Raw genomic sequence first — 25,972 nt, 5'->3', positions numbered from 1 at the left:
AAGTAATTTATAGCCTTCCCAAACCTGAGCCTCACGCGCCGCCTATGCCCCTGGCCGAAATGTCCTTAAAATGAAGTCCGAGTTCGACATTTTAATTCATGTCCTGCCAACACTGGCAGGACAGAAGGCGACACGCCCGTTCTAAGCCGTGTCCCTCACTCCTCACATCCCAAACTGCATCCCCACAAAGTTTATTATGTTACATCGTTTCAGATGTGATGTTTCAGTTGTGCTCTTGATAAGCCATTAAAACAGTAAAACACGTTCAGTTTCTTTTTGCTTTTTGTGTCTCCTGTTCACCAAAACATACCCATCTGTGATGGAAAAAGAAAGTAATCCAAAAGTAATCTAAAAGTAATCTGATTACGTTACTTTTTAAAGACACGTAACTGTAACTGTATTCGGATTACTTTCAGAGCCATGTAATCAGTAATCAGTAACTGATTACATTTACAAAGTAACCCTCCCAACCCTGGAAAGAATGAAGTGCTTTTTTCAATATTCTAATTATCTGAGATATTTAATTGTGAGTTTTCCTTAGCTGTAAGCCGTAATCATCAAGATAACCACTTGAAATAATTAACTTTGTTTGAAATGAATCTATATAATATAGGCCTAGGAGTTTCACTTTTTAAATAGAATTACTCAAATGAATACACTTTTCCACAATATTCAAATATATTGAGATGTACCTGTATATCTTGATGTCTTTAAAACAAAGAAAGATATTCTTAAGCAGTTCCTTTTCTTAGCCTGCCCATCATCGTATATCCTGTATATTTAGGTAAATAACACAACATGAGACAAATAGTTTCACTGGGTAATCCACATTAACCACAGTGATATTCAATATCCTGCCTTTCTAACTCATGTTTCACTTGATTTGGAACCAGAAAAATCTGTATCTGTTTTGAAAAAAGGAACCTCACATTTGTTATCAATATTAAAGTTTTATCCATACATGTTTGTAAGACCTTTTTAAAATGTAAATGTTTACACATATATATATAGGGGATACATATACGTACGTATTCAATTGATACGTACGTTTTTCTGTAGGCCTACAGATACTGTTCTCATCTAATTAAAAAGTGAATTATGCTTTATATTTTTGACAATCCGCATCGACAGAAGATGTGACGCAGAAAAGCTTGAAAACCAATCTGATAGGCTGAACGTAAAGAGAAATCTGCACGCAGACTTTCTAATCGATATCAGTAGGAATGACACAACATATTTCCAGAAATATACAAAATATTTTGAACTGTGCCAGTCACGGTACCTTCTGCTCTCTAATTGATAGTCACTCTCGTTGTCAGTTGCCGAATTAATGGTAGAATAGTGATATACCATGTTGAATTACGCTGGGCTCTGTGCTCGATTACCTTTCCCTATTCAAATATGGCGCAGTAAAAGCCAAGGTTTGTTTTTCATGGGTGCAAAGTATGTTTAAGTGCATTAACCGAACCGCCCAGTTTAAGAGATACATCCACTCAGCAGGCAGCAGTTTCTCTATCAAGCTCAATTTTAGGTAAGTGTTGTAAAGCAAATTTCCAAACCTTTTGTTAAAAAATACATAATTTATTTGAACACCAAACGGAAGGCTAGCTAGCTACTGAAACTAAAGCCGGGTTGTTGACCTGACTCTGTTAGCTTTGTTGCTACTTAGGGAGGTGGATAACAACGGGTAGTCTGCCTAGCTTCTGCATTATAAATAAACTATAATACGTTTTACAACGGCTGGGAATGACATATTACCATAACATGAGAAATACGAACAAGGTCGCTTTTTTAGAGTCCGTGTTGCTGAGTTCGCAAGCTAACACTAGCTTGTATTATGTGAGGGGTTTATTGAATACTCTAGCGAGTACCGGTTGCTAATCTCTGCTGTACTGTGTGCGAAATAGCTGTATTTAAGTCTATAATCAACCATCTTAAATTAAATTGTGAATCATGAAATATCTTTAACAGCTGTTTTTGTATATGTAACTGTATTTGGTGGAAGAAGTACTCATATGATTAATTTAGGTAAATGAGGCAATACTGCAGTGTAGAAATGCTATTTCAAGTAGTCAAAGTCAATTTAATGGTCAATTTCTCTGTGTAATACAAACAGCGGATCCAATTTTCACCGTCCCAAAGAATACAAATACATAAATATATATATATATATATACATATATATATATATATATATATATATATATATATATACATACACTCACACATACATACACACAATATGAGGTATACATAAAATATGACATAACACTAAATGTATGAAAAGAAAAGTCTACACACACATTTGGAAAGAACACGGGTGTTAATCTAGTCCAGTAGACAAAAGTTCAAAAACAGTTTTACTTGACAACAGTACAAATATATACAGAAGTGTTCTAAAAGAACTGTCCGTAGCAGTACAAGTTCTGCATTCAAAAATGTACTTGTAAAAAAAGTATTGGAATAAAAAATACTTAGTACCAAAAGTACAAGTACTCGTTATGCAACACTTAATATGTAAAATAAACGTAGTGGAGTAAAAAGTACAACATTTGGCTACAACATGTAGTGAAGTACAAGTTTAAAGTAGCATAAGTTGAAAATAGATAATTAAAGTACTTTAATGTTTACTTAAGTACAGTACTTGAGTAAATGAACTTACATGACACTGAGTCCTATTGTAGCAATACAAACGAAAGCTATTAATACATCTTCCAAACATGTTGTATGTTAGAGCTGTTCATAACTGCAACGTGTTCATTTAATAAATAAAATCAATAAATGCTATACTCACAGTTGTTCTAGATCAACCATGAGTTTTCTTTCATACTGATGTAACCATCATATCATCAGAATATGAACTTGGCTGAAAAGCCTTCTTGGCCAGCTGCACCAACATTTAAATATACATGTTGTCCTCTCCATTGCAGGCTGGTGTCGTCCTTACCTCTCAGAATGACCGACCCGGCTGTGAACAGGGTGGTTAGTGAAATCATTCGCTCTCCGGAAGACAAACGGGTTTACAGGGGCTTGGAGTTTACCAATGGCCTGAAGGCTATGCTCATCAGTGACCCAACCACAGACAAATCCTCAGCTGCTTTGGATGTCCAAATAGGTAAAGGTCTTTCATCTCTACTGTCTTGCCAGGTAGGCATGTATTTCCATGTGAATATCCTTTCCTCACACATTTGTGGAAAGAAATTGGGAAAATATATGTAAATCACTTTTTCCCTGTAGGTAATGAAACTAGTCCACATTATTGTAAAATTCATGGGGGGAAACGTTGTTCGCTATAATAACCTTCATAGCGTTACATCGATGCTGGCTAAACTTTTGTCCTGTCCTATTTGAAGTCACTGTGTAGATCAAAATACTCCTGTCACCATGACCTGGCAACACAATATTACCATTTACCAACCTGGTTTCCAATTGACTGATGAGACCGTTCAGTTGCCCAGGATAAAAAAAGTTGTGAATTCCGCCATAAATGTTGTCTCTCTGACTAAGCAATAAGTACTTTGCATTTACTGCAGATGGAAGAAATGATGATGATGATCATGATGAAACTGAGTTTTTATGGACAATGATATTCTCCCCATGAGCAGCGATAGTAAAAGTGCAGTTAAATGTTACAAAGTAACCTGTGTAATATTATAATATGTCAGATATCTCAGCAAAGGTTACTCCTAATTATAAAACGGCCAAGTCAAATCAAGCAATCTGATTGGTTCTTAGCCGTGATATACTGAGCGTATACCACGGGTAGAATTGTAAATTACTTTTCACAACAAATCAGTATCCCTCCGCGTCTGAGAAAAACAGTATACTGTTGGGGACTATTTTATTTTGAACATCATTATTTACTAATAAAAACTATTTAAATTAGAGTGTGTATTTTTCTTTTATATTGCCACACTTGGTAACCGTTTTATAAAAGCAATAGCTCACTTCAGGCCGTGATATATGTTCATTATATCACAGGTAAGGGGCGTGGTTCGGCCCGATGCGAAGCCCGTGGTATATAATGAGCATATACCACGGCCTGTCGTGAGCTATTGCTTAATTATTTAACTGATATTTAGATAATATACCTTCAACAAATCAATTGCAAAAAATATCTTGTTCTTAATATTGTAAATCCTGTACAACCCTTTGAACATGTTGCACTTTTCGGTTCCACACTATCTCTTTTTAATTCTGCACAGCTTTCATTTGAATAATAGTATTTGTCATATTTTAATAATAAAACCGATTCTGATTTCTGAGTCAATGTAATTCTGTCTACAATAATTTAGCCATTGTTATGCCATAACACACAAGGATTATTCTGGCTCTTTGATTTCTTCCTCAGTCTGGCCAATTTATCTATCACACTGAAAAATCAAGAAGTTGTAAACTTGAATGAACTGAGAAGTACATATTTTCTTCTTAAATTCCCAGGTTCATTATCAGACCCATCGAACATCTCAGGCCTGGCACACTTCTGTGAGCACATGCTGTTTCTGGGAACAGAGAAGTACCCGAAGGAAAATGAGTATAGCCAGTTCCTCAGTGAGCATGCCGGCAGCTCCAACGCCTTCACCAGTGGAGAGCACACCAACTATTACTTCGACGTGTCCCACGAGCACCTGGAAGGAGCACTGGATAGGTAATGCTCTCCTGTTCATGTTGCCATGTTCCAAAAGTTAATACAGGAAACGTTTTTAAATGTTTATGAGAGAATTTAGTTCTGTGTTTTTTTTGGGTGTGTTCAGCTTTATTCATTTGTGTGGACTTCTCAACATGGTCATGGCTTATCCAGCAGCTAGCATGTAACAGTGCTAATGGTAGCTTTTGGCAAACATGTTCCATAGGTTAATCTCCACACATTAAAACCACTTTTAAGATTTTTGAAGTGTAAATGCAATCGCCAGGAGTAGAAAGCTAACATTATGCTGCATCACAGTCACATGAGTTGCGTTACCACTGCTAAGCTACATGCGGCTACTGTTTGCTGCTAAGATGTTTATTAGTCTAATTTAGCAACCACTGTTTTTATTTCACATATCCAGCTTGGACTTCACCCGAGGAATATTATTTACATATATGTTATGTCATGGAACAACCACAGACCTTATTTCAGCCAACTAACCAAAAACATTTTCAAAAAAACATTGACCAAGAGACAAGGGAACCGGATGCGATAAAACGCTGACTCATTCTGGGTTTTAGGACTCATTCCTACAGCTCTCTAACAGGACGGTTGTCTCTCTCTGTCTACATGCTTGTTTATTTATCAGTAGTATACAATATTTCCCTTAGGATTCCAATTGTTAGCTTAAGTGAGCTGCCAGGTCGTCTTCTGTCCGCCTTTGGTTACCAGACCAAACTTCACTGTGCTTGTTTGCTTGTTTTGTAACCATTCATTCGTACCCCCCGCTCGGTCTAGAAACCCTAGGCACAGTGTGAGACTGATGTCCTCAGCCTCGCAGGGGTCTCTGCTCACGTGTCAGCTGTGGTGGTGTGGGTGGATTCAGAATTCAACCCGCTGGGATAAGCTTACCTAATTATAAATGAATGATAGTCTAGCAAGCACCTGTTTATTTGGGATAATTGTTCCCCTGTGGTGCAGCATTGTGAAGACCATCTGGACTGTAGTTGTAGGAAAGGATAGTGCAGGTTGTATTGACAAATTGATGATGTTGCACTTTGAATATAGTAGAGTGTCTAAAATGATGATATATGTTGCTAGCTAGCTCTATAAATCACAATACCTTTTATTAGTCCCACAGAGGGGAAATGAACAATGGACCTCAGTAGCTCAGTCTGTAGGGACTGGGTTGAAATCCTGGGCCCACAGTGTGACTGGTACTTGGGTACTGCCGGGCACCTGTATCAATGAGCAGGAAGGCTATATACCGAATGACATCATCATGGCATATACTTGATAATGAGTGAAAAACAGATTCATAAAACAAAAATAAATAAATATATATTTCGCAAGCCTACGCCGTAACAGAGAATCAGAAGTGCTTAATAGTAGTGCTGCACGATTCTTGCTCAAATGTGAATCACGATTTTCCTCCATAAGAATTGAGATCACGATTCTCACACGATTCTCATCGTTTCAATGAAAATATTTATTGCACTCTTACTCTTAGACGTCACGTGAGTACAATGAATTTAAACAGACAACATTTGTCTCTTGTAACAAAAATATTTTATGGTGAAATTGCAGGTGATTTAATAGGTTTGTGGTGTTACCTGAAGACGATGCGAGAACAATGCTTACAGTGGACGACTTTTTGTAAGTCATCATCAGGATCAAATCCAAAAAAGTTCCACCCAATGGATGAATGTGGTCCTTTTTTCGGCACAAGCACAACTTCCCTCTCACTCTCGCCAGAGTCGCCACCGGGATTTTCATCGGTGTTGTTGTCATTGTCCTCGACCTCCTTGTCACTCATTTCTGTGTCACTCATTTCTGTTTTTCTTGTACTCCTAGTCGCTCTCGTCACTCTTTGCTAATCAGTGCTAATGCTAACGCTTCTGTAAACATACTGCCGGCTCCTGCCCTCACGTGCTGCAGTCAGTGAGTGTTGCCAGGTATACTTATTATAAGCCACATTGGGCTTGTCTTTCTGTAAAGTTGCTTGGTAGTAAGTAATAATGGTTGTTGCGGTTGTGAGCTTGTAGATAGGTTATTTTCAAATAGCCGACCCGACATATATAGGTTTAAAGTGCTCATGTTCTTTTGCGCTTGTTTTCATAGACCTGGTTGCTTATTCCTTCCACAAAAACTGGCAACCCTAGTGGCTGCAGCGTTAACACTGCATGAGAGGAGGAGAGACAGACAGAACACTAACATTTGCATGCGATCATGGTACTTTAATGTTAAATGTATAGAGTATATTTGCTTTACATCGTTTAAGTATGATTGACATTGCAAGTTGGTATTATGCAGAAGAGAAAAAAAAAAAAATTCCGCATGACGTCATAGGATCGCCGTAATTTAGAAATGAGATCGCATAGGTGTCTGAATCGAGATCACGATCTTTTTTTAGATTAATCGTGCAGGACTACTTAATAGGCTACATTTCATTGTGTTTTTCCATTAAATTAACCATACCATTGCCATAATTATCATGATCACTTCATTTTATAATTTTTAACCAATTTGGTGACTTTTGACAAGACAAAATAAAACATGACATTTTTAGTTCTGTCCATACTCCTGTGCTATTTGCTGTTATTTCAATGGGGAAATATGCAAAACATTTTGAGCAAAACACCCACCTTTTGTATGCGTACGTTATAAGAACAGCTTTTGTTGCAAAGGCAACATTTATACTTGATGATTGCAATCTTGCAAAAAATCTTTATGGGCTTGTTAGCGCTGTAATATAATAAGCGCAATGTCTTAATTGAGCAATTGAATTGGACCTTGAGACGAGCCAGATACGGTAACAATTGATGCACAACTCGTGGGGCTATCAGTGGCTGCAATCCATTCTTTGTGACTTTGTGTTTCGTGTGCTGATTACTTAAAGAATTGCCACAGAAATCTGGTGCTTTAAGCACATTCCCTTTTGATGCCTGCATAAATCGGCAAAAGCTGAGCCGTGACATAGCTTTAGGCTGCGGCCACACGAGGACGAAAACGGCTAAACGCATAGGATTAACGCAAACGCAATCGCAAACAAGCTTCCGTCCACACGCAATAGTTATCCGGATAGTGTCTGCCCACACTAGACCGCTCCGTTTAGCTCCAACCGCTGGAGAAGCTGCAGTACATATGCAGGAGCCTGTAGGTGGCGCTGTAACTTCCTCCACAAAAGCAGCGAAGAAGCATGGTTGTCATGGTTGCCCTTCTGTTTATTCTCCGCGGTGGGGGCCGAGGGAACCGGGCAGAGTTTTTCGCCAGTCAACGTGTATTAAAGTTTAAATCTTCCGGACAAAATGATAAAAGTGCCGGTCAAAGGTCTTCTTTGTTATTTATTGATCTTTAAAACAAATGAATAATGACTCTATATAATATAATGATAAAATACACGGAGCCTCTCTTTTTCCTCCCTCTCTTCGGACAGCGTCAGTGTCTGTCTCATGCAGCAGCTGATCCAGTAATGAGTGACCCTGGCCGACAGTAAAAATAAACATATTTATAACTAGTTTAGGGAGTTTGAGAGGTAATTAAAATAGCTAAGGGTGATGATCTGACTTGAAGTGTGTGTTTTGCTGCAGAGGGAGGAGCTGCAGGTGAGCAGAGCTGCGTGTCTCCGTCCTGTCAGATTAGACTTCACTCGCGTTTAGGTCCATATCGAGAGAAAGATAAATAATCTGAATTCAGGGTGCAGTTTACTTTGACGTGGGGGTGAGCAGCAGAGGTGGGGAGAGGCGGGGCTATTGCCTCATCATTATTGCTGTAGATGTTGCACAAACAACTGTAGCATGGTCAATAGCGTCCGGATCACGATAGCAACTCTGCGATCCGCCATTGTTGTTGTTGTTGGTGGCGGAACACCTCAGCACTGGCGCGGGGTAAGCGGAGGTGAGCAGAAGAGGTGGGGCTATTGCGCAATCACTATCAGTGATCTGAAAATGTTCGGATAGGGCGTACACACGGAGCCGTTGGACCCCCCAGAGAGTTGCGTATGCCTTTCTATCCACCTTGGGACCCGTTATCGTTTCCTCAGTCGTTCAGTGCCGTATTCGGTCGTCCTCGTGTGGCCGAACGGTCTATATGACACTAAACAGTAACGCAAACGACCGAATTCGTCCTCGTGTGGCCGCAGCCTTAGAAACATTCAAAGGTTGTGTGTGTTTCTGTTTCCTCGTTTGTTTGGCAGTCGCTCTCACTTTGTACTCATGCAAATACATTTGAATGATGTCCTGCTTCATGTTCTTTTGTGTATACAAATGGTCCTTTGCATTTATCCCAGAACAGCATTAAAGCATATCTTTGTGCTGTTGAAAAAGCATCCAGTCTCAGTAATATTATCATTATTACAATCTCCGTAGGTTTGCCCAGTTCTTCCTGTGCCCTCTGTTTGATGAGAGCTGTAAGGACCGGGAGGTGAACGCTGTGGACTCTGAGCACGAGAAGAACCTGATGAATGACGCCTGGAGGCTGTTCCAGTTGGAGAAGGCCACCGGCAACCAAGACCACCCCTTCAGTAAATTTGGAACAGGTAGAGCATCTCTTAGGTTTCCTCTGATCTACACGCATGACATTCCTAACACTGTTTTAACACTGTTTTGTGTTTTATATTTGTGTAAGGCCTTAGTAGTCAATAGGCCAAGAAAGTTAGAACATTGATGCCAGTTCAGCCCCTCCCTCCCTCCCTCCCTCCCACCCTCCCTCCCTCCCTCCTACTGAAACAGTAACAAAAACATGACTATTAGACATAAACTCACATGAAAGTTGTTTTTTAATCTCGATTATGAAAGTGGAGCTTTTTTGGATTCTGTCTCCAGGTATATCAGAACACCACCACAAATCTTTTTAAATTCTCCAGGTTCTTTCCCACTGGTTATACATGATATTTTCTTTCTGCATACACAACGCTAATTCATCATACCTTCTAGCACAGGGGTTCAATCATGTATTGCATTACAATTATATGTGTAAAAAAAAAAAAGTCTAAATATGATATTTGGCCTCAAATCATCTGAGGCCTGGCGCCCCCCCCTCGACCTTTGGCGCGCCTCCCAGGCTGGGAACCACTGTTCTAGCAGATATAGATAAATGTTGATCTTTCATTAGGTGGAGGTCAAAAGTACTATTATAACTTTTATTGGCGTTAATCACTGCTGTGTTGAATGACGTCAGGGAAGCGTCTTCTGGCATGAAGTGACTTTACTCTGGCCATACGGTAGTCTAGGCTGCCCTCTTGAGGCTGTGAAACGCATGCGCAGTTAGTCTGTGTCGACCTGGAGCATGAGGTCCACTGTTCGTTAATGGCTCTGTATTGGTGTTATACACGTTGATGGAATAAACCAAGTTAACAGAAGATAAACGTCGTGTTTATTTGTAGACTAACACAGAGAACTCCCACATCAGAGGGACTTGGAGCGAGCTTCAATGGCCACCTGATGGCAGTCTTGAATGATTTATTTACTCAAGTTAAGAATAGAACATGTTTTTTCTGTCCCTGCCTTTTTATAGAAAATGAAATATGGTTCATTTACAGATGGCTGGCAAGGTAGCATGTGCAGGTGCATGACAGGCTACAGTCTCTGGGTTGGATGTTTAGAACACAGCATTTAGTGCTCTAAATGCTCAGATGCATCATCGGTAGTCTCAAAAGAGCAAGAGTGCAAGCTTTGCGGTGATCATTATCTGTCCATTCCCCATAATGCATTGTCTAATAAAAAAAACCTGTACATTTGATATCAAACTGATTGGATGATTCCCCCCCCCCCCCCCCCTTTTTGTATTAGACTTGCAAAGTTGTCATTGAACTCGGTCATGGAGTTGTCTTGGCATGATTTTGAACAGCAGATATTCACTGTACTCTTTCAGGTAACAAACTGACCCTGGAGACACGGCCGTGTAAAGAGGGGATCGACATCCGTGAAGAGCTCCTGAAGTACCACTCCACATATTACTCCTCCAACCTCATGGGACTGTGCGTGTTGGGGAGAGGTAGGAGTTCACCTCTCACATGTCATGTTTGAATGCTGCAAAAGCATCACACCCTTGTTACTCAAGAGGACAAAGAGGAACCAACAATGCAAGTCATACATGACTCAGTGGTCGTGGCCTGAAACCATATTATTATTATTATAAGTGCAACATTTAATGTATTATACAGCATTACAACGGGTAATTGTCAAATCAATTGTAATGCTTCACCAAAAAAACCTATCAAGACTGAGTATGTTTTTTAGTAAATTGACTTTTGATGCTACTCTTCCCCTTCTTTCTTCTTCTTTGCACTCACACCTGTCGTCTATTAGCTTGAAGTTGAAACTGAGCTAAACTATGAATGTTTACCTCTTTGCCTCCAGAATCATTAGATGATTTGACCGCCATGGTGGTTAAGCTGTTTGGAGAAGTGGAAAACAAGAATGTACCTGTCCCAGAATTCCCTGAGCACCCCTTCCAGGAAGAACACCTAAGAGTGAGTCACTTCCTTACACTGTTCACACCTTTACTGTAATCAACACTCGTAGAGTTTAATGATGACAACTGGCTGTTAGCTAAATTACATTTTTCATTCAACTTTATAAACTACATTCATCCAAAATTGGGAAATAGTTTTGTTACATCATGTTTACAAAGCATAGCACATGAATATAAACAGTAGATATATACTGTACATATCAACAGTAGAAAGATATTTATTTATTCTCAAAGTTCTGATTCTATTTAAAGATATTTAAAATGTTTTATTATTTTTGTAATGTATTATATACCGTATATAAATAATAGACCAACGTGCTACTTAAAAAATATACAAAAATAAATGCAATAAGGAGACCAACTACAATTTGAAAATGTACAGGTTTATAATTGTTTAGGGTTTTCAATTCTTTTTGGGAAAAATATATAAAGAATTTATATAATATTATAAATGTCTTTTAGTTTTCATTCATCAAAATATAATTTATAAAATATAATTAAATGTTCCTAACAAGATTTGTGTGCGTGTTCTGTTGCAGCAATTCTACAGCGTGGTGCCTATCAAAGACATCAGGAACCTGTACGTGACGTTCCCCATCCCGGACCTACAGAAGCACTACAAATCCAACCCAGGACATTATCTGGGACATCTGATTGGTCACGAAGGACCCGGGAGTTTGTTATCCGAGCTCAAATCTAAAGGTAGGACATGAAGTAGAGCTTCGACAAGATTCAAAAGTACAGATTGAGAAAACATTTTACAACTATTCTGAACATTTTCCTATTCTCCTCTTTTTCCACCACAAATGTTGTTGATATATTTTACTTATGTTTTTTTGAATGGTATGCCCATACACTTAACAATATCAATTATAACAAAAATGTAGACAGAATTCTGACGATTAGTCGTTTTTAGTATCAAAGATGTTCTGGTAAATGTATAATGTTTTATTCTAAGCCTTGGATCTATTTTGTACTAATAAGGTACACGATAAAAAAAGAAGGTCTTTATGATTATTTTGACTGCGATTATGATATAAGGGTAATTGATTGTTTTTGCATCAATATTTTCATTATGAAATCCCTCGAGTAGGGAACCTAGACCGTGGTATGATTTCATAAACATGTGTACCAAACAAATGAGGTTGTTAATTCTTTAGAAAACTAGTTGTAGGTATATTATCTCCGCAGCAACACACGAACACATATTTGGCCCTCCAATACATATTGTGCTTCCTGCGGTTTGACCATTGCTTGAATCCATATTGATATTTTGATAACATTTTGATTAATTATGCGGTTTTATTACTAACTACTAACCTAACGAGACGACGATGATTATTATTTTGAAGGCTGGGTGAACACACTGGTTGGAGGGCAGAAAGAAGGAGCCAAAGGATTCATGTTCTTCATCATCAATGTGGACCTGACTGAAGAGGGGCTCTGTGAGTACACTCTGCTGAATATGCATTATATACAGTACGTACGGGTGCTTGAAATCCTTGAAAATGCTTGAAATTTGACGTGGTGTTTTCAAGGTTGGGAAAGTGCTTGAATTTTGGGAATGGTGCTTGAAATTGAGATAAAGTGCTTGAAAATGAAAATGCTTTACTTTTACAAAAAATTGCTGTCTGACTGAATAGTTCGCTTTTTAGATTAAAAGAAAAGAATTGCTTCGCTTCTCCATAAAACAGCTCCGCTGCACCTTCCCGCGCTATGCGCCTGCAAGTGTTTGTGTTACGTGTGACCTGGGCATTCTGATGAGAGATAGATGACTGTGTGCCAGGAGGTTGCAGTTTCAACGAGCGTTAGCTAGCAGAAGACAAATACAAGCCATGGCTAAGACGAGGGTCAAGCCCACGAGTAGCCTCCTGCAAAGTTTGCAACATAACGATGCGAGAGTCTGCGCTGACGAGCCACATGAAAGGTACGCCGTAGTAGAGCATTTTAGATTAGGCTAACGTTGCATGTTACGTTTGTTTAAGCTAACGTTAGCGAGCTGAATAGCAAACTCGATTGAGGGATAATAATAATTGCAGGGGACAAACATTTCAGAGGAGCGTACCTATGTTATGTGCGTTACAGTCGCCATCGTGTGGTCTTCAGAGGATGGAGCTCTCACGGCATTTCGTGTTATAGTCACGAAATATAATCTATTGATTCGACACAGAGCGATTTTGAAAGCAATGTATTTCTACTGTATGTTTCGTGCCTAAACCAAATGTGACTTGCTCTTTCGAAATCAGTCGCATTGACCCGAAGACACATTTTCGTTTGTATTACTGGTCTGGGGGAAGCTCGCGAGTGTGTTTGTGTTTATTGCGTTTGTGTTTATTGCGTTTGTGTCCCGGGGAAACACTCACAAGAAACACCGGCTGCTGTTATGCCTGCTGTGACGTTACATTACTCCGTTCTCTGCTTGTAATTATGCCGAAGCTTCAAAGTTGTATTTATCATCTGAATTTGCCGAAACAAGTTTAATATTCTGAAAGCCAACACTTTGTTTATTTGAAAACGGATGAAAACAAACTGTCTTTTATATAAAATTGAAGTATTATACAAGTAAAACTACATTTTGCTTTAATCCCATGTAATTGCAGAATGAACACAGTCTTCCTTTGAAGATGTATAAGTCAGGTGCTTTGAGTCGTCACAATGACCTACAAATCATTTACACATTTGTAAATATTATTTTCCACTCGTTACCATTGTGAGTCTATTTGTATGCAGCTCTGTGATTTTCTGGCTACAATTTAGACTAATACACTACCAGAGGTGGAATAAGTACTCAGTTGTACTTGAGTAAAAGTAGAGGTACTCAGATCTTGTAGTGAAATTATAAGTACTCAGATCTTGTACTTGAGTAAAAGTAGAAGTGCTCAGATCTTGTACTTGAGTAAAAGTAGAAGTGCTCAGATCTTGTACTTGAGTAAAAGTAGAAGTACTCAGATCTTGTACTTGAGTAAAAGTAGAAGTGCTCAGATCTTGTACTTGAGTAAAAGTAGAAGTACTCAGATCTTGTACTTGAGTAAAAGTAGAAGTACCAGAGTGTAGGAATACTCTGTTACAGTAAAAGTCCTGCATTCAAAATGTTCCTCAAGTGAAAGTATAAAAGTATTATCATCAAAATATAGTGAAAGTAGCGACAGTAAAAGTAGTCGTTGTCCAGATTGGTCCATTTCAGAATAATATATATAATATATATGATATGTTTTATAATATGAGAGAGAGAGAGAGATATATCTTTCTCAACTCGCTACCCGGAGGGAAGTCGCTGTCATATGCCTTGTGAACACTCCGATAATGCTTCTCCACGTTACCTTTCTTTGGCAGAGCGACGTGTGCTTTACAAATAAGGCAAATAACCTTTGAATGTGACATCACAAAAAAATATTCTTCCTCCCATTCTGGGTGGAAGTGGTATGTCTTTAGCTTTTTGCTCGGTCCCGCATAGGGCTGCAACAAACGACTAATTTGATAATCGATTAATCTATCGATTAATGAAACGATTAATTGATTATTCGGATCGTTAAGGTTTTAACTGTACTACTACTTATATCGATACTGCTTATCGATCCGGTCCTTTTAACGATAGTATTAATGGTTCTTTTGACAAGAAATAAGCTAACTAAACAAATTGTGAACAAAACTAACATCGCTTTTTATTTTAATTAAATGCATAATATTTCACATCAAAAGAAACAACAATGTTTTAACAAATCGTATTAAATAATGTGATGACAGAACTGTAAACAGAAAAGCTGAAACTTTAACAAAATAAATAACTCAGTTTCCTCTAATCATTAACCCATGTTTTTATAACTGAGTTAGCTCCGTGTGTTGCTGCTAGCATGCACAACACCTGACGTGGAAACGTTCCTCGTGGACGGGGCTACAGAGCTACTAGAAAGACAGTGGAACCCGGTGCATTCCTCCGTCTGGATGTGGAGCACTTTTGATAAATGTTTAGACACATTGCTCGTGTTACCGCCCTTACATGCTAAACTCTTATTGCACTTTTGGTAACGAGCATTGTCCCCATCGACACGGCTATAGTTTAACCATACCTCGGAGCGCGTTCTCTCCGCCATCTCCTCCGTGTGTGTGTGTTGCATGCATGTAGCAGCTGCGTGTGTGTGTGTAAACTGCCCCGCCCCCTCGCAAGCAGGCGGGGGAGAGATCTCTCGTCTGAATTGGGAAGATCGAAAATACATTATAGACGCATTTTGTAGTCATATTGCATATTAGAAACGGAGTTGGTGACACTAAGACTGCGATATAACGTTTATGTAGCAATAATACATATGACATATGTTTTAAATGTCTCCTGTACCGATAAAAAAGAGCGATAACGTTGGAGCTTAACGGGGTGTAGAACACATGTGATGACGTCACCAACGAATCGACGACTGAATTAGTTGCCAACTAATTTGGTAATCGATTTTAATCGATTAAGTTGATTAGTTGTTGCACCCCTAGTCCCGCACTCATTTTGTCAATCAAGTAAACTCCTGAATTAAGTGGCAGGGAGGCCAAGGGAGGAGGGATCAAAACCAGTTTTGTCTATTTTAACGGGGCTATATTTTTTTTTTGTATGAATGACTCGCAATCTACCAGCATTGCCCCCGCGGTCGACGTACTGGGCACCTCTGATGTAAACCCATTGGCTATTGAATGCAGTTTTAGGATACATTTATTTCTTCTTTATCCTGCAGTGCACGTTGAGGACATCATCTTCCACATGTTCCAGTACATCCAGAAGCTGCGCACTGAGGGCCCTCAGGCGTGGGTGTTTGATGAGTGCAAGGTAATAATGTTGTCTATTCAGAGACAGCTTCTCAGACAGAGGGGCAGGACAAACTTGACCTACTTATTTTTGGTCAATGGAGAAATAATAGAAATTTCTAACAAAATATGTGATGCTCTGATGGCTTCTCTTTCCTGGTAAATGCAGAAATGTCAAATTTTAACCTTTGAAATATTCATTGTAAAAATCACTAGAATGATCTAGAATAACATGGGATTTCAATTCTATGCAGTTCCTCTTTCTAGAATCTGTCTCTTAATCTATTTCCACTGTATGTAACGGTTAAATATGTTGTGGTTTCACCTGTTGCATCCTCCATCCCTGTCTCTCTGCAGGATTTAAACAATGTGGCCTTCAGGTTCAAGGACAAGGAGCGACCCCGCGGCTACACCTCCAAGGTGGCCGGTCTTGTACACGTAAGTCCCCTCCCCATCTGCAGAGTTTGTTTCCAGGGAGACGCAATGCAGCTCAATGCGTCTGTCCCTGCTGTCGGCCCCAGGCTGCTGCTTCACTCTGTTATTGAGAGGAATTGGATCTTAAAGACACAGTCCGAGTTAGGCTTGGCATTTAGATCTACCACAAATCCTGTATGAATGATGCAGAAAGGCTCATTAACCAAGAGAAAGTACAGCCCAACACCAAGAATGCATATTTTCTCTTTTACTGGTTGTGCCAATAGTCTGCCTAGATCAGTTTTTTTTTAAGTACGAGCTTCTCATTGGAGGTCTGCCTTACTCCCCTGTATAATGAAAGTGTAGGACACTCTGCTTGTGGTGCTTAAAGCAGCAACAAATACATTTTGAAAAGCTAGACAGCAACAAAGCTTTGCCCTCCATCTTTGTCCATCTTGTTGCTAACAATGCTAACCGCCATGAGCTCTGTGTTTCAGTACTACCCTCTTGAGGAGATCCTGGCAGCAGAGTACCTTTTGGAGGACTTCAGGCCAGATCTGATCGAGATGGTGTTGGATAAACTGAGACCAAAACACGTCAGGTCAGTGTGAGAACATCAGACTGTAGACATAGGAATAAACAAGTCCACAGCTGGCACTATGTTTTCTGTAGAAGTATAACAGAGAAGTCATATTTTATTGTTATTATCACAGTTGATTCCAAACTACAGAAAAAGGACACATTCTAGTAGTGCGCACAAACTATTAAAGGAGTGCTTTATGCACAAAGGTGTCACTTTAACACATCCATGTATTCCAAAGTTGGTACGTTTTCTACAGAAAATAACAATTTGAGATGTTGTAATGTGTATATTTGTGCATCACACCATAACAATGCTCACGAAGGTCTTGTACAACTGGTAACTGTGATGCATAACACGAGTGGAGCCACTCACTTTGCTAAATCTCTTCAGAAATGTTTGGGTGACGTCAGAGACCACATCCATATTTTAGATGGTCTATGGCAGGGGTGCCCAACCGGTCGATCACGATCGACCGGTCGATCGCGGGGAGATTCCCAGTCGATCGCGAGATGTGTCTAAAAATAGAACAACAATATTCTGTTTTACCGTTAATGTCCTATAACATAATCTTCCTGTGCCAGAATAATGCACTTGAACGCAAAGCTTTGTGATTGGCTGGCGTGACCCCATGTGTCGGGGCGTGGCTGGTGGGCAGTGAGCACTATTTCGCTGACGTTGTCCGTGTCAACAGGAGTGGCAGTCCGCACACACACAAGACCGCAATTATGGCAGACGGAAAAGAGCCCAAAATATATCATGTTCACTCCGAGTGGGAGGATGATTATTTGTATCTATTCCAATTCAAAGTCCATTTGTTTCATCTGGCTTTATCAAAGAAGGGTAATTTAGGAGCGGCATTTCAAAACAGTGCACAAACGCTCCGAGACGGAATTCCCTCCTAATTCTGCACTCCGCTCCCAAAAGGGGAGGGGCCTGAAAGGACAGCTAAATGCACAGCAGTCCATTTTCACCAGGCCCAACAACAAGAGCAAGGCTGCTACCAGAGCATCTTATCGTGTCAGTCACGTTCTTGCGAAACACATGAAGTCTTTCAAAGACGGCAAAGTTGTGAAAGAAGCATTCCTGGAGGCTGCCGACGCGCTTTTGGGGACAGTAAACAACAACAATAACAGTAGCATTTCAACAGGTTTTTGATATAATAAAAAGTTGGATACCTTATTAATCAGCTGTGAGTTTTAGTTTATTTGAACTTAGTCATTATAATTATTGTACAAAATGGTATAAGAATGCAAACTTAAATTGATTATAGTCTATTATCAATTCAGGTTAAGAAACTTGCTTGCATCCTATTTTAAATGCATTTCTTTTTATACTCGACTAAAATGCAACAAAAAAGGGTTTGATTCTATTAATTTTGTCTTATTTATTGCACTTTGGCAGCAGATTCCTGTGTAGCTTCAGATCTGAGTTGTGTTATTAGTAAGCCTAATTTATACTTTTGTAGCAACACTATTTTATATAATGGCAAAGAAAGGGTTCAGCGTCTTTTCTTTTTTCCCTGTGTCATATGTGGCAGCACTGTTCAATGTTTCTTGAAAACATTACCCACTGTAGTGACGAGTGAATAAACTCCAACTCTGTATCAACAACACTGTTGTGTAACTTCAGTTAAATACTTGTATGTGTGTGTAGATTAGAAAGAGGTAAGATAAAGGATCTGCAGTATTTTACGAGGTATTAATCGTACAAAGGTCAGTTTTATACAAGTAGAAGTGTGTATTTACCTGGTAGTAGGCTGTCAGTAATGGCTACGTCTCTCTATTTGGACTGGTAGATCTCGGCAGACTGGCAACTTTAAAAGTAGCTCTCGGTTCAAAAAAGGTTGGGCACCCCTGGTCTATGGTGTAGCTTCATCTCAATTTCATTTTATGTAATGCTGTGTCAAGCAAAATGCAGACTCGTAACTCGGGCACACTATTTGTTTTCATTGGTTTGTAGTTGTTAAACAAACAGGATCCTATTTTTGATGAACCAGTAGCGATGAAACACACTCTAAATGCAGCACACTGAGGACATGGGGTGCGCGAAAAAAAAAAAAAGTTTTAACATGTTTATTTATTGACTTTTCATTCCTGTATAATCATTTTGCGCAAAGATGGCACTGTTTGTCAGAGCACTTCATCCTTCTGGGATTTCATGAAGAACAGCTCCAACGCCTGTGTGTATGGGAACACCTCTGGTGCTGGTCCATTAACTGCCAGTGTTTCCGACAGATCTGTTTCCCACATATATGAAATATACTTGGGGGGGGGGGGGGGTGGTGGTAGCGGGGGGGGGGGGTGAGGTGACGTGCAACAACATTAACCTTTCTGTTGGTCGCTTGTTAGCAGACCCTTCACGCGATGGCAGAGTGAACAGGTACAGGCAGGGCCCATAATGATAGCCCTATAGTTTAAATCTACTACCCACACATGGAAATGGGTTACTTTTAAAAAAAAAAAAAAAATGTATTTATGTATGTATCCATGTGATTTTTAGTGGGGGTCGACCTCAAATCCTCTAGGGGGTCCAGGGGCATGCCCCCCCGGTAAGATTTTATTTTTTATTTTGGAGTTAAATGCATCAATCTGGTGCATTTTGAGGGCAAAATAAAGAGACTAGATCTATGGAAACACCTATATTAAACAGAACTGTATACATTTTAATAATCATAAAATCATGGCCATAACCAATACCATACCATTTCCAATATGAAAAAAACACTGAAACTTGTTTATTAATTTATTTTTGGTTCATTTATAGTTGTGAGTGTGTCTGTGCTCCTGAATCAGCCTCTCCTGTGTCCCTCCTCTCCCCCTGCTCCTCTTTGAGGCAGCAGCAAAGACTAGTTTTCTCTCAACAAGTTTTAAAAGTGTATCTTACCTTTTTTCACCCAGTTAACTTTTTATTTATTTATTCATGCATATTTTACTAATCACATTACATTTCATTTAACTGACGCTTTTATCCAAAGCGACTTATAATGACCGATTACAGGGACATTCTCCCTGGAGTAACTAAGGGCTAAGTGCCTTACTCAAGGGCACACAAGTGGTGGTGTTCCTCGCGGGATTTGAACTCACAGCCTTCCGATCTTCAGCCCACCTCGCTATCCATTAGACCAATCACTACCCTCTCAAATGGAAATATGTGTTTACATAAATGGTGACCACACCGTTTGAGACCCACTGAGAACTTAGACTAAGTTAACTATCTATACACTCAGAGAGTCCTTTACCTCACCTGAGCTGAGGTTATCCCGAGCTTGAATGACACACAGAGACCAATCAAGGGCTCTGATTTATGATCTGTATGACAGTGGCCATGTCGGCAGGCCACATTATGTGGACAGCCAGTCAGTTTTGAGGCAGGCCACTTAATAGGCCAGAAGGAGGCGAGATCAGTGCAAGGGAGCGAGGGATCATTGTCCACAAGTTAATCGATTGCAGATGGCGTCGTGGTCACGGACGAATTAAAAAAAAAATTATTAAAATATTATAAATAAAAAAAAAACCTAAATGGGTCGCGAAATATACTTGGGCGGCCGTTAATATACCTGGGCGGCCCGCCCAAGTATAGTCTGTGTGGGAAACCCTGGCCTTATTCTGCATGACCATGTTCTACAAGTAATAAGCCATTAGTTGAGTTTTTGCTCAATAACCCTCTAATTAGTGCTTATTTATTGCAAGTAAGGAACTTGTTGTACATGAGTTTTGGTCTTAATATGCTCTGCTCAATATGGGCCTAATAAGGCAGTAGTACCACAAGAATAGTAATTCTACCATAGTAACACTTAACAAATATGATCTATTCTTATGTAACAAGACATGAAACCATAAGTGTTAATTGTGTCTAAATAACTCAAAATTAGGTATTTCTATCTAAGAATATGTTTTGGCGTATTGACAGTTCAGCTACCAATAGCAAGGTGATATTGACCTGTATGTTTCATATTTGCACATTTATATATTTGTAAAATGTGTACTGAAGGAAACCGGGTACAGGAAGTAGGAGAAAGTGAACTGAATAGCCTTGGAGAAACTTGACATGTTTTGGTATGTGTCTGTACCTCTCTTTAGTGGTTCATTAATAAAACGGATATTTCAACGTGTGCCTACTTTGTTCATGTACTGTTGAGGTTAATTTCAGTAATTGTGTGCTATAATGTATTTACAAAGTGTGAAGAGGAGGCAACTTTAGAATAGGGAACCTGTTCAGGTCAATTAGTCACACTACTAGCTTATTGGTTATGAACAAGACTTCACTTTAAAATAGGGAACATGTTCTTAGATAGAAATACCTAATTTTGAGTTATTTAGACAAGTAACACAAGTAACACTTATAGTTTCATGTCTTGTTACATAAGAATAGATCATATTAGTTGATGGTTAATTTGTGTACCTTAATATAAAGTGTTACCAAATGAACTGCTAATAGAGAACCACTCGGATTGTGCAGTGGTTACAAATGGGGAGAGAGAGTTCTCCATTCCATGATATATAACCTCATCCATTTCTTTTATTTCCAGAGTTGCAGTGGTGTCAAAGTCATTTGAAGGTCAAACGGACAAGACCGAAGAGTGGTACGGCACCGAGTACAAACAGGAGGCCATTTCTGAAGAGTCCCTTGAGGTGAATCACTGCTCCAATCAAATCACACATAGGTCACAATAATTACATTATAGACCTATCGCACTTTATATACAACTGACCTCTATCATTTCTATGTTGTATACCTCTCGTCCTTTTTATGTTTATAAACCCACGGTCAAATATATCTACATAACCGTCATCATTTCTGTCCAGAAATAGTGCTTTTTTGTTTACAGACCCTTAGTCCATGTTATTGTTTTAGTTATGTGGTTTTATTAATGTTTACATATTTAGGAAATCTAAATATTTGCTTCCAATGTCTGAATATTCTTTAGAATTGGTAGTTAATTTCTTTTTGAAATAGTATACTTGCATCATTATGCTTTTAATGTAAACACACCAGTGGCATAATGCTCCAAGAGGACAAAATCCTATTTATTTTCAGGCAATATCATCAAATGTAGTTATCATGAAAGGCCTGATCACAAACAACACTAGGAGTTTTTTTTTTTCCAACAATGCTTGCTTATCATACGCTGTGTTTCAGAAATGGGCAAGTGCAGACCTCAACAGCAGGTTCAAATTGCCAATGAAAAACGAGTTCATCCCTACCAACTTCGAGATCTACCCTCTGGAGAAAGACTCTCCGTCCGTCCCCACTTTAATCAAGGCAAGTTGCAGGTCTCCCTTGAAAAAGAGATCTATGATCTCAATGGGACCAATCTGGTTAAATAAAGGTTTGAAATGAAATGAAGTGTGTTATAGTGTTTTAGCAAAGTACCCAAAGTATTGTTGCTCTTCATTACCTAACTACGCTGGTCCTTAAGAAAATGCACATCTTAAAAACTCTGTTATGCTGTCATATACAATTAAAAGTGATTGAGACCAAAATACATTTAATACAGTTTGTTGCCATCATGTCTTTGTTCTTCTCTAATCATGACATGAATATGAAATGAACTGTTCATTTCTTCCAGGACACTGCTATGAGCAAGGTGTGGTTCAAGCAGGACGATAAGTTCTTCCTGCCCAAGGCCTGCCTGAACTTTGAGTTCTTCAGGTGTGTAACTCACTGTCAATCTTTGGTACATCAACTAGAGGTGCAATCATCTGAGCCGGAAATCAGCTCTAACTTGATATTTCAAAGATTGTCCTTATTATAATAGTATTTGTGTTACTGAGTCATAAGAACTAATGGTGAAAATGATCATTATCAATATTTAAATGTTAAAAGCAGCTTGAGGAAATATTGATTTTGGATTAACAGTACCTTGACTTTTTTGCCACTCTACCATCAATAACACCAGATTCTAGCCAACTGAGGATCTTCCTTCCTAGATGAGGGCATGAATGGAAAACTAAAGCTAATCTTCAAACCTCATCAACTAAATGACGCTATCGCTATAATCTTAATGGGATCTGAACATGTGACCTCATGACATTTTTTTTTTCTTGACGCGAAGCCAAAGTGGTTGGCATAACACAGTGGTTCTCAAACTTTTTTCAATAATGTACCCCCTTTGAAAAAAAAAGTACCAAGTACCCCCTGATCAGCGCAAACACAATTTGTTAAGGAAAAATGCCTATAAAGAGGTACAGTAGCCTACAGTACTGCACCATCAGTGTCTGATTTATTAAAACAACAACCCTGTAAAAACTGAGAAACTTAAATGCTACATTTCAAATGTTTACAATCCATCACTAAATTCATGGCAAACCAATTTTAACGTCATGCAATAACACTAAGACGACATTGGTTGCATTGATCTGATCTTTTTAATAAGTTGTACTTACAATGTAGTGAGAAACATGGGCTTGTGCTTCACTGAGGATCTTGTGCAGTTATTACACTTCGCGTTTTGAAATATGTGTAACTCTGTTAATTATAAAACCCACACTGCTCAAAATTGGTTACTTTTCCTAAAATTGGTATATCTATTTATTCATTTATTTTGGGGCGTGGGGAATGAAGAGAAAAAATATGAGCATTTTATGAGCATGGGATTTTGACCCCTCCTATAAACATAATGCATAATGCTGCGCTATACTTTGAGGCCACACGCCGTTGCCAAGCAACGCTTATTGTTTATGTGTCCTTTGATAAGCAGGCAGTCATATAATTAACTAGAACTAGCGAGATCTGATAGATTTGGACATAAACGCGAATGAAGTATAACCGGACGCGAGAGAGAGATCAGAGATCAGACCAGCTGCTGCTGACGGAGAACACGCAGCTCTGCATGATCACAGCTCCGTCCGCTGTGACGGACCGTTGAGTGGAGCAAAAATTAAATACACTAAGAGTTAGACCCAACACACTTGGCTAGTTTATCTACTCCGGAACTAGCTAAACTAGTTATACATATATGTATTCTTTACTGTCGGGTCACTTATTACAGGTTCAGCGAGCTGCACGAGACTGACGGGCTGTCAGGAGAGGGAGAGGAAAAGAGAGCACCCCGTTTATTTTTCCCATTTTATTATGTTTTTTTCATTAACATAAAATAAATCTCACGTACCCCCTGCAGTACTCCAACGTACCCCTAGGGGTCCGCGTACCCCCATTTGAGAACCACTGGCATAATACATATCATTTCATCTCCGTTTGACATTTTACTGCAGCCTTGAAACCAAATGTTCTGTACTCAAATGTTTTAACCGTTGCATGCCTGATGAATACGTTCAATGTGTTTTATGTATGCATCTTGTTGTACTCTCAGCTCCTACTGTGAAAAGTTAAAGTCCATTATGCTTTGTATCTATGCTGTTTGACCTCTGCCTTTTTCTCCACAGCCCGTTTGCGTACGTGGACCCATTGCATTGTAACATGGCATATTTATACCTTGAGCTCCTCAAGGACTCCCTCAACGAGTATGCATATGCAGCCGAGCTCGCTGGCTTGAACTATGACCTCCAAAATACCGTTTATGGGATGTATGTAAGTATTCCAAATCTCTCCCCATCGGCCTCATGCTGCATCCCAGATTTCACGTCCCCATCCCGCTGTCACCCGTCTCATCCTCAGAACAGGCTGCGGGGCCTCAGCCAGGCCTTTGTTAAAGGCTAGTTTCTTAGCGCTCTGTCTGGCCAAATGACAAGGTTTTAACACCAAAGCATCATTTAAGTCTTGCGAATAAAATAATCTTGTGAATAAATGTGACTACTAAACATCATCACGCCAAACATTAGCTGCCTTTAGTTTAGCTTTGGGGATTACAAGTCGGGGGAACATGATATAGTTTGTTTATAGCTGTACATTAGCTGTACATTTACTTCTGGCCATTGTTATTACGCTTCAAAACTCCTACAAGTGTAAAATGTGACGGTCATCCTGTAAGTATCATAAACTTGATTTTGCCACATCTTATTTTCTGCAATTCTCCTAAATCCAATGGAAAAGCCCCATTGTTTGATTATTAGGGAAATGTAACATCCTACCAATTATTAAATTGATACATTTCAGTGTTTCCCCTAGGTTTACTGCTTTGGGGGGGTGCTGTCTGAGCGTGGGGGGGGGTGGCATTGGGATATTTTTTTTAAATCCTCTGGAGCAGAGAGAGGAGCTGTGGATTATTGTTATTGATTAATGCATCAGTGTTTCTTAGGGTCAAAAACATTAAACTCACAACTTAAAATGAAAGCGTTTATTTAATAAAAGAGCACATGTTCAATGTGAAAAGTGACAGTAGATATAGATTAGTTGCAATTTGGTGCTATATATATATATATATATATATATATATTAAAAAGAATTATAATTTATTTTTATTAAACACCTTGAATTTCAGGGGGGGCGCGGGGCTCCGTTGGCGGGGCTCTAAGACAATGGTAGGGGAAACACTGCATTTAGTAAGAACATAAGACATATACTTGCTTTATCGAAGAACATAACAACAATCTCACCAAGGATTTTTCAAGAAAAGTTCAAATATTAGCAAAAAAACACTGTAGTTCAATGTCTGTTTTGTTCAATCATTTGAGACTTAACTCGTGGTCACCTCTCAACACAGCCCTGACCAGCCTCTGTTCTGTCTACATCTTCTTCTTCATTCCAAATCAATCCTTTTGACCTTTTGCTTACCCACCACCCACCACCCAGCCTAAGAAAATAGCAAGTGGTTGTAATTTCCTCTTGCTGTATTATGGTTATAGGCACACCTGTAGTCACATCAGTAGAGACTTTCTACAAATGGCAAATCAATCATTTCATAATGATCCTCATGGTGGCATGAGATAGTTGCTTGTGATTTTTACGGGAGGAAAAGCTAGTTGCGAGCTTGCATATACATTCTCTTTTTTTTTTATATTCCCTGATATCCAACACATTTTATTTTCTTCTTTTCTTCCCCCATCATTAGTCGTTACATATACGTAGACCCCCTGCACTGCAACATGACCTACTTGTTACTCAGGTTACTGAGGGATGATTTAAACGAGTATTCATATGCAGCCCGTCTGTCGGGGCTGGTGTATGGCGTAGCCTCGGGGGCGAAT

The 25,972-nt window shown here is 39.2% G+C and overlaps 1 protein-coding gene across 1 annotated transcript in view; it reads left to right on the top strand.

The window, feature by feature from the left end:
* Window positions 1-1,419: 1,419 nt before the first annotated feature.
* The window catches only part of ide (insulin-degrading enzyme), a 45,306-nt gene continuing 20,753 nt past the window's right edge, over window positions 1,420-25,972 (top strand). The window contains exons 1-15 of the mRNA XM_034101347.2: window positions 1,420-1,531; window positions 2,931-3,115; window positions 4,441-4,648; window positions 8,998-9,167; window positions 10,502-10,624; window positions 10,990-11,102; window positions 11,644-11,806; window positions 12,457-12,549; window positions 15,820-15,911; window positions 16,247-16,327; window positions 16,801-16,904; window positions 21,415-21,517; window positions 22,026-22,148; window positions 22,456-22,538; window positions 24,272-24,416. Coding sequence (XP_033957238.1) covers window positions 1,446-1,531; window positions 2,931-3,115; window positions 4,441-4,648; window positions 8,998-9,167; window positions 10,502-10,624; window positions 10,990-11,102; window positions 11,644-11,806; window positions 12,457-12,549; window positions 15,820-15,911; window positions 16,247-16,327; window positions 16,801-16,904; window positions 21,415-21,517; window positions 22,026-22,148; window positions 22,456-22,538; window positions 24,272-24,416 — 1,872 coding nt within the window. The 5' untranslated portion in view covers window positions 1,420-1,445. The remainder of the gene's footprint in view (window positions 1,532-2,930; window positions 3,116-4,440; window positions 4,649-8,997; window positions 9,168-10,501; window positions 10,625-10,989; window positions 11,103-11,643; window positions 11,807-12,456; window positions 12,550-15,819; window positions 15,912-16,246; window positions 16,328-16,800; window positions 16,905-21,414; window positions 21,518-22,025; window positions 22,149-22,455; window positions 22,539-24,271; window positions 24,417-25,972) is intronic.

Source organism: Pseudochaenichthys georgianus, chromosome 15 (assembly GCF_902827115.2).
Source record: "Pseudochaenichthys georgianus chromosome 15, fPseGeo1.2, whole genome shotgun sequence".
Classification (NCBI taxonomy): domain Eukaryota; kingdom Metazoa; phylum Chordata; class Actinopteri; order Perciformes; family Channichthyidae; genus Pseudochaenichthys; species Pseudochaenichthys georgianus.
The sequence above is the reverse complement of the archived record's forward strand: the minus strand, read 5'-3'. Positions and strand labels throughout refer to the sequence as shown.